Below are 8,587 nucleotides of genomic sequence, written 5' to 3'. Positions count from 1 at the left end.
TTCATGGGGTTTCACGATGTCCGATAACGGAGATTGCGTAATAGAGATCGTCTAGCGGGGTTGCTGGTCGAGACCGAACCTCGCTGACTTTCTGACAAAGATCGTGCCTCGTCCTCTGTTATGGGAATTCTAGATGGAAGAGATAAGAGTACAAGGGACAGGTTTCTGGGAAATATAGATATCGACTGCGTGTATGGAGTATGTATTAAGATGTTACCACTTTTTACATTTCTCTATGATAAGAGAATCGTTAAACAAAAATGTATAGGCAACTACCACGACGCATGATCATCAAAAAAACAAAAAAAAAAAAAAAAAAAAAAAGAAAAAGAGCAGAGTAGAAGAGATATAGAAGAATATTTAATTTAGATATTTAGTTAGCAAGTTACTTACACGAACAGGTAGATGCTTATCCTTTAGGATATCTAGGATCGGATAGGATTATCAGGCAGGATTTCATTAAATAAGTTCGTCGTAGCTACGAATTCTTTAATTACACGAATTAAGTCTAACGTGTGAAAGTTGACAAAATGAATTCCCAAAATTGTTCAAAGAAGGAGGTACGTGAGAAAGCGGAGTGCTGAGATTTCTAGACGTAAAACTAGATTTCATTGGACACGCTGCATAGATCAAGGATATTTTCATTTTTCATCAACCACCAGTTGCCTGTTCGCGGTTGGCCATTCCTCGCCAAGTTATACGTTTTGCTGCATGACTTAAAATCTAGTTAGACGTTGTTCCAGCTATATATTTTTGCTTTAATGACGGCAACGATCTCCGAGAATCGCGACGAAGGACGACGAAACAAGATTTTGCTTCGAGAGCTAAATATAAAATATACATTTTTAGAAATCAACGAAAATTGATTGAAAAATTGCGCGAATCGACCGTTTAACTCGAATACGTTCAAACTTCAGCAAGTTAATTAATCTGTTAAGTTACTGTTTATCGCTTTAGATAGAATTAGAAGACGATCTGTAGTCGGAATATTTGTATGAAATTTTTATTTGTCGTATAATGGTCATAAAAAAATTATAGATAAATATTTGTGGCTGTTAAATAATTTCAGAACGAAGAGTCTAGAAAAATTATATTGATCGAGGAATAGCATCAAGTACGAAGTGTGCTATCACAAGTTGAAAAACGGAATTGGAATCATACTTCTACTGGAAGAGGATAGTAGACGCATCCGAGTTAATTGTTTGGAAATAATTTCTATCATACTTAGGAAGAGAAGAAGATACGACATGAAAAAGGAAAATTGCGAGACGTACTCGGGAGGAACGTGAAATTTCATGCGCAATTTCATACGCGAAAGAAAACAGAGTAAACAGAAAATCGTATTACCAAGTAAAATGATTTCGAAACGGAATAACGTTCTCTATTGAGATGCGGAAATACCGTACAAATAACCGGGATGTTTGCATAGGATGGGGACACCGGGCGAAATTCATCTTTTCAGATGTTTCCCGGTACACCGATAGTCGTGGTCGAGAGGAATGAATTAAAAAAGAGGCGAAACCAGAGAAAGAAACAGAGAAAGAGAGAGAAGGTAGAAAGCTGTGGGAAGAAGACAACGAATGTCGTCTATGCAAGTCTTGCAGTGATGAACTGAGTTCACGTTATATTACATAAAGATCGTAACAAAATAATGAAAATGTTGTTCGTTTCGTAACATTGTAAATCCTATGTATGTATAATGTATGCGTAGGCAGCACAGTGAACAGTTTTTTGGTAAATTAGGGAACTTAAATCGAGTAAAATTGATAGTACGTTTCTTCGCTACGAATCGCTACAAATATCTCGCTAATTGTACAAAACTAGAAAATACTCAGAATTAAATGTCCACCGCTATATTTCACCGGAAGCGTTTTGCCGATTTTACGAATAAAAAGCTCAGAATTAAATGGTCACCGTGGCAATAGAATAGAATCTGCTACGAATCGAACCTAAATATCGTCCAACGAAATTAGAAATTCAGTTGCTTCCAAATCACGAGCCAGTAAAAATTGAAGAATCAAGAAAAATCGAGGAAGACAAATTAAACAAAGGAACAGAAATGGATTGTCGATTCGAACATTGGGCGATAAATTTTCGAAATTTGGAAGCTTCCCGAGCAACCAATTTCTTTCGCTCGTGGAGTGCGTATTGTTAGCACCTAGAAGCGCGTCGTGTCTTTGCGAAGGAGACGGAGAAAGATCATCGACGTTGAGCATCGTACGCGAAGGTGGGTGCAGATAAGCAGAGAAGGGACACAGGCTGGGGAACGAGGAGTCGAGGGAGAGAAGAAAAACGAAAAGCAGGAAGAGGCGAGGGTACCGTAGTGAGAGGCGGAGGATCCTGACCATACGGAGGAGGGCAGAGTGCGTTTGACCGTCCGCTGGACGAGGAGGAAGCGACCCGAGGATGATAAGAAAAAGAAAAGGATCGGAGGTGAACAAAAGGTGGCGGTCAGAGAGGTGAGCAAGTGCATCATATCCGGGAGAGAAGGTACGAAATAAATTCGGCAACGATGCTTGCTTATTGATGAAGAAAATTCAGCAAGGTATAAGGCTCGTGCGTCTTAAGAATTTGATAGATCAATATCACTCGTTAAATTTTGATATATCGTTAATTAACAATCGCATTAAAGAATATACCTGGTATAAAATACGTATACTGGATGCGAGGAAGATTTAAAACGAAGATATTAAATATCTTTATTAAATATATACTTTGTTATTTGCCATAATGAATAACTGGAATATTTCTATCACTTTTCTAATTGAGTTGAAATTTTGGAATAAGTGCTATGAAAGTTGACGGAAACGTAAACTTGACATTTGCAACAGATTAAGAACATCTTTTAGTCCATCCAGGAAATTGTTTAATGTACGAATTATTTCAAAAGAAATGGTAAACGTAGGGACCATGGTAGCTTCCAAAAGAATATGGCTAATTCGTGGCATACGAGACGACCTTTATATTATCCATATTTTATCAGAACTTAAGCCTACATAGAGAAGCAGCGCTAAAGTGGTTAATTAAAAGAAAATGACAATTTAACGTGTGTTAATTTTCTGATTTTACTCGTTTAATGAAGTACCAACTTCCGGCAACAATCGTGAGTCCATGTGACACTGAACCTGTTAAGAGTCACGCTTGAATAAACTATCTTGTCATAAGCTCTCTCTCTCTCTCCTTCTCTGTCTCTGTTTAATCAATTTTATCTTTCAAATATCGTTTTCTCTAAAGCGAAAAATCCCAACTTTCTCCTGTAAGCTCAGTAACTTGAATTGATCAGGCTTGAAATAGAATCGTGTGGTTCACATCGGGATACAAGGTTGATGTAAAATGAAGATCGCGAAACACGAGTTCCCAGGGAAAATGAATTGCAGTAAAGTTTTATTCAGTCTAATACGTCTTCCATTAACGTCATATACTTCAATGGTAGATTAATAATGAAACAAATGAACATACAATCGACGTGTTCGATGTTCGTTTACGCAAAAGCAAATCTCAGACAGTTATCATTTCTAAGGAAAGTATATCGTCGCATATTGTCAGAAAGTACAAGTAGCAAAACACGATTTGTGGCGAAAGTTCTGTTCCAGATATTAATTCGCTAGACGTTAGTCGTGCTACCTGAATTCCATTACTCTAAAGCAATTTACTAGTGCAAACCTGTTGGTCACGTGACTCGAAATGTTATTCTTTTAATTTTCCACGCTTCTCCTCGGTAGTCAAGTTCACTTAACGCATTGTCGATTGATCACAAGTAGACTCGTGTATTCGTGTACAAAATGCAAAACAAAACGATGACCGGCCACGAGCGAGCTCGTGTTTTCACGGACGAAGTTAAATTGTTAGTTTTTTTTTCATAAAATAGCCGGTGGCGCGCGTTAGATTTTGCATAAGATAGCCGGCGGCACGTGTTAGTTTCCGCACGAATCAGCAACGTTGTTAACCCTCGGCCACTCGAATACAGTAACTTGGCTGATACAGACGAGGCTTCAGAACCACGAGGAAGAAAGCGCTGGGCCGATCCAAACGGAGAAGATTCCCAAAGGAGCCAACCTGAGAACACGAAGAACTGAAAAAATTGACACGCTACTCAAGTCCAAAACGCTAATTACTCGAAGCTCGGCAAAAAGCGTATCCACGGATGGAGAAAAAGGGTACGTACAGAAAGAAGAAGAAAAAAATTCGAAGAGGCGATTCTGAGAGGAGATCAGAAAAGAAGAAATGGAACGGCGGATCGTTCCTTGGGATACACGCGGACAAGGAAGAAAGGAGTCTGTACAGAAACTCCTTGGTCTGAGAGGAAACGAGTATCTTGGTTCAACGGATGAAGAAGAAGAAGAAGAAGAAGAAGAAGAAGAAGAAGAAGAAGAAGAAGAAGAAGAAGAAGAAGAAGAGAAGGAAGAACAAGAGGAAAGAAGGGAGCCAAGGTAAAAGGGAGACGTGCGAGAGAGGCGAGGGGACGAGGTCTGGGTTGGGTAAGGTGAGGGCTTCTACGGGTGAGTACCACTCACTTCATTGACTCGTGCGTACGCCCGCACGTCTGTCAGTCCATCCTCACTCACTCGATCCTCGCCTGGTCTCTTAGCCGCTCTACAGAGGCCAGTTCTCTCCTCCTTCGAGAGTTGCACGCTTATCTCATCCACGTCCTCGTCCTCGTCGTGGTGTACGACTTCAGGTAAAGTCGAGGTCGATCAGTAGTCCAGTCAATAACGTGCTTCCCTACGTTTGCTCGGTTTCGATCGATCCACATCGAATCGTAGTATCGTGGAAATCGTTGGAAAGTCTACTTTCGTGGGTGGATGTCGACTAGCAGAAAGAACAGGATGAGCCTGGCCAGCCTGGGAGCAATCCTCGCCTTCCTGCTGCTTTTCATGCTTCACACCTCATGGGCCAGGGCCAAACCTCAGCAAATCAAACCTGGTGAGTAGTTTCGATTATCCTTTTTCTTTTTTTTTTTCTAAATTAGTCTTGGTTAAAGTTACTAAAGATAGTCTTAGTGTCGGTGAACATTTACAAGTTACAAGCAGCGCAAATTTAATAGCGTTAATAAATCGTTTTGCGTAAGATTAATCGAACGAGTGTTCGTTCTTTCGATTAGTTTTATTTAAGGTTGTTAAGGAATCGTAGTAATTTTATCGATGAAATTGTAGAACTCGCGCGTTACAACTTTATCGCCATCCATTAATTATCGTTGTATAACATAGTAGCAAGTTTGATAACGAAGGAAATACGATCGTCTTTCTCCATGCAAAATATAGAATCTATCATTTTTAAAATATTGAAGAATATAGAAGTGCTTTTCTGTTCTTAAGGAATATAACAAAAAATTACTACTTTTATTACACTTTTTCTATTACATTTTTCACAAATCCTATCGAAATCCTAGGCCGAATGTCCTTTTCTTAATTGTATCCAAAAAACAAAATTGATAGAGTTCGATTTCCAAGTAACTCGATGTCGTATAAAATTCGGTTGTATTCGAAACGAACACTCCACTCAACATACGATAAGCAAAGAACGTTTCTCCGATATCACCTTCGTTCCATTTTGGCGAACCGTACTTTGCCGCGTCGAGGGATTGATTAAAACGCGGCTGATCTGTAACGAGGGAAGTAATACTTCCTCGTACGCGTAGCCCGTTCATTACGGTTCAGAGTTTATCGTTGGCGATCAGACCGGCGAAAAAGAGAAAGAGCAAAAGAGGGACGAAGAATAACGAAACGCTATTGTTGGCCGCTATATCGATCGACTCTCGGAGAAAGAAAGTCTCTGTAATCGGTGTATCATCGGCAGATGTCAGAAACGAAAGCACGCGTGTATACGCGTTTTCCCACGTCGTTCGTCGTGGGAGCACTCGAAACACGCCATTGTTCGATACGTGGATCGTTCGTTGCGCAATTCTTGCGGATCAGGGTTAATGTACCGACACGATTACGTTACCAGAATCCATCCGCAGGACGATCGATCGATCGATCATATACGTCGTGATCGATCGTGTTCCGGATTTTTTTGAGGTTCGGACACGATCCGTTTGTCCTTTTCGGTGCGAGGACCGACTACCTGGCCAGATAGGGTGATTCAGTTGTTCTTCCTATCTAATCTGGCGAACGGAAGTTCCTTCGTACGATAGAGATTATTTTGTGCGCTTTGGAACTAAAGGCTCCCGGGAGATTACGCTGGAACGCAGAAGTATTTGGGCATTTATCATAAAAAAACTTTTACGTCTATATCGTATGTGTCATAAAATGTTTTGAAATTTGGTTAGCATCGTAACGATACACCACTGTCACGATTATATTGACAGAATTTGGGATCAATTTGAAAATGTATATAAATGTTACGAGCTATTTGTTGCGAAAATTAGTACGTTCAAGTACTCGTACTAGTTTCTCGATGGTATTTTTTAAACACACTATACCAAAGTTTTCATCTGCAGTTGAAATTGACGATTCTTTTCCCTTGTACTTCAAATTTTAATACGTGAAATCAAGCGTTACTTCCGGGAAACGAACGACCGTTATCTCCAGAAACTGTTTCGTATCAATTAAAAACTTCGCTTTTAAAGTTTGAAAGAGCGAACTGGTTAATTAATGGAAATGTATTTAGACCGATTCGCGTGGTCGATGCAAATTACGCGATTTCCTTCTTTTCTCTTTTCTATCATCGAATCGAAAACCGAACGCGCGTTACTCGATCTCAGGTAGAACTTTACGATCGTTTCTCGTTTACTTCTCCAACTTTCGATCCTCGGCTAACGATCCAGGGGAATCGTCGTTTGAATGTTCAACTAAGGGCACCGTGTGCAGTTAAGCGTCGCGAATGTCCAAGAATAGTTGGTTCAACGATAGGACCAAGTCAGGAGGCCAACAGGAGTTTACGTACCTTAGCAGACCGCACGCTTTCGGCGTTATACGGCCGCTGTAAATGTCTAAGAACTTTAGCTGTTTCGCTCGTGTCGCGTTCGTCCCCTTCCGGGACGCGGAATTATTGTCTCGCAACGAGCCTCGCGTTCGCGCCCGCGCGTCTCAAACTTCTGCGGAAATATATTATTTCAAGCCGCGCTGTATGCTCTAGAAAGCGTTATGTCTTCTGGTGCATTCAGGACTCTGTTGGCTCGCCGCAATGGAATATCCAGAACAACGAGAGAATTTTGTAAATTATCGAGCCAAATTATTGTCATTCGGTGGATGTTGATACGGTGACTGATTTTAAGGGAAATTTGCTAAATATTCGCAATGGTACTTGAGACTTTTCCAATTTATTTAATACCAATGTAGTATCGAAGTTCGTGTACTAGTTTATTTGTCAGTTAAACAGAGCATGTTACACGTTTCTTGATAAATGCTATCAGTCGCCAGAGTTCCCGAATTTAATAATTTCATTTCCGTTAGTACTGTCGCTCACATAACGATGCTATCTCGAGAGCATTTAGCAAAAAAATCTACGTTTGACCATCTAACGAAACGATCTAGTATCGTATCAAATATTCCACGTTCCATCGTCTCCGGATTGATGCATATCGGTTCCTGAAACGCTGCAACGTCGAATCCGACAGCTGTCCATCCTGTTCCATCGTACAACACCTATCTATGTGTACTATCGCAAGAAGCCATAAACATCGCAAGACCTTTCATTCCTCTAATTCCCTCGAAACGTCCTTCCACAACAATTTCTACCATATATTTCCGTCTATGTTCGTCGAAACCTTAAAATTTGCTCTGTCCATCGCTCGAGGTGGATGGACTTAAGACTGACTCCTATCAGTCAAATTTAAACTCCTTTCATTTTTCTAATATTTACAAAACAAACATTACGTCCTATTTTTTTAAATAAACCTGCTTCGTGAAATAATTGTATCTCGTTATCTCGTGCTGTTTATTATCATTTCCAGTACACGCGTTGCACAATCTTTTATTTTCGTAATCGTCGACTTCAGCTCTATTTCCGCAACAGTCGTTTCTATGATATTACTCTTACGGAAAATCGTCGTACGATTTTCAAAATCGATATCAAGCTTATTTGTACGATTCAGCTAATTATTCTACAAATATTTTGTCCTAAAACGATCCAGCCATCGGAACGCGAGCATTAACAAACTCAAAGACATATTTTCCATCCAACTGTGAACCACGTTTTTTCTCCCTCTTTTTCTTCCTGTTTTTTTAGCCGTCACTCATCACGCACGAAATCCGCGCGTCGTTCACGGTACTCGTCCACTCGATCTTTCGCGAGATTTCACCGGTTTTTCTCCGACGTCCATTATCTCTCGCGACGTCCTCTCTTTTCCCCTCTCCCCTATCTTTCTCTCTCTCTCTCTTTCTCCCCTTTCCTCGTGAATCCGCCCTTTCTCGAATTCGATCTCGTGTGTCCCGTTCCCTCGACGATCGGCTAAGTGATTCTCTTCTGTTCCTATCCGAACGATCGGCCGATTCTTGGTGAATGAATCTTACATGGTACGTCCGAATCAGACCTGGATCTATATATCATTCTCGCTGCAAGACTGTACCAGATCTTCCCAGTCCTCTCCTCTCCTCTCCTACTCCTCGTTTCTTTCTATTTTAGAATGATTCCGTGCCAACTGCCG

At 40.5% G+C, this 8,587-nt stretch overlaps 1 protein-coding gene across 2 annotated transcripts in view; it reads left to right on the top strand.

Annotated features, from left to right (window-relative positions):
- The first annotated feature begins 4,499 nt into the window (after positions 1-4,499).
- Positions 4,500-8,587, top strand: part of LOC117235429 — a 50,036-nt gene continuing 45,948 nt past the window's right edge. For both annotated transcript variants that reach the window (XM_033497440.1, XM_033497439.1), the window contains exon 1: positions 4,500-4,923. In XM_033497440.1, the coding sequence (XP_033353331.1) occupies positions 4,803-4,923 (121 nt within the window). In that variant the 5' untranslated portion in view covers positions 4,500-4,802. The remainder of the gene's footprint in view (positions 4,924-8,587) is intronic.

The sequence above is a fragment of the Bombus vosnesenskii genome, unplaced genomic scaffold (assembly GCF_011952255.1).
Source record: "Bombus vosnesenskii isolate JDL3184/JDL3185 unplaced genomic scaffold, Bvos_JDL3184-5_v1.1 scf7180000013316, whole genome shotgun sequence".
In the NCBI taxonomy this organism is placed as follows: Eukaryota; Metazoa; Arthropoda; class Insecta; order Hymenoptera; family Apidae; genus Bombus; species Bombus vosnesenskii.
The sequence above is the reverse complement of the archived record's forward strand: the minus strand, read 5'-3'. Positions and strand labels throughout refer to the sequence as shown.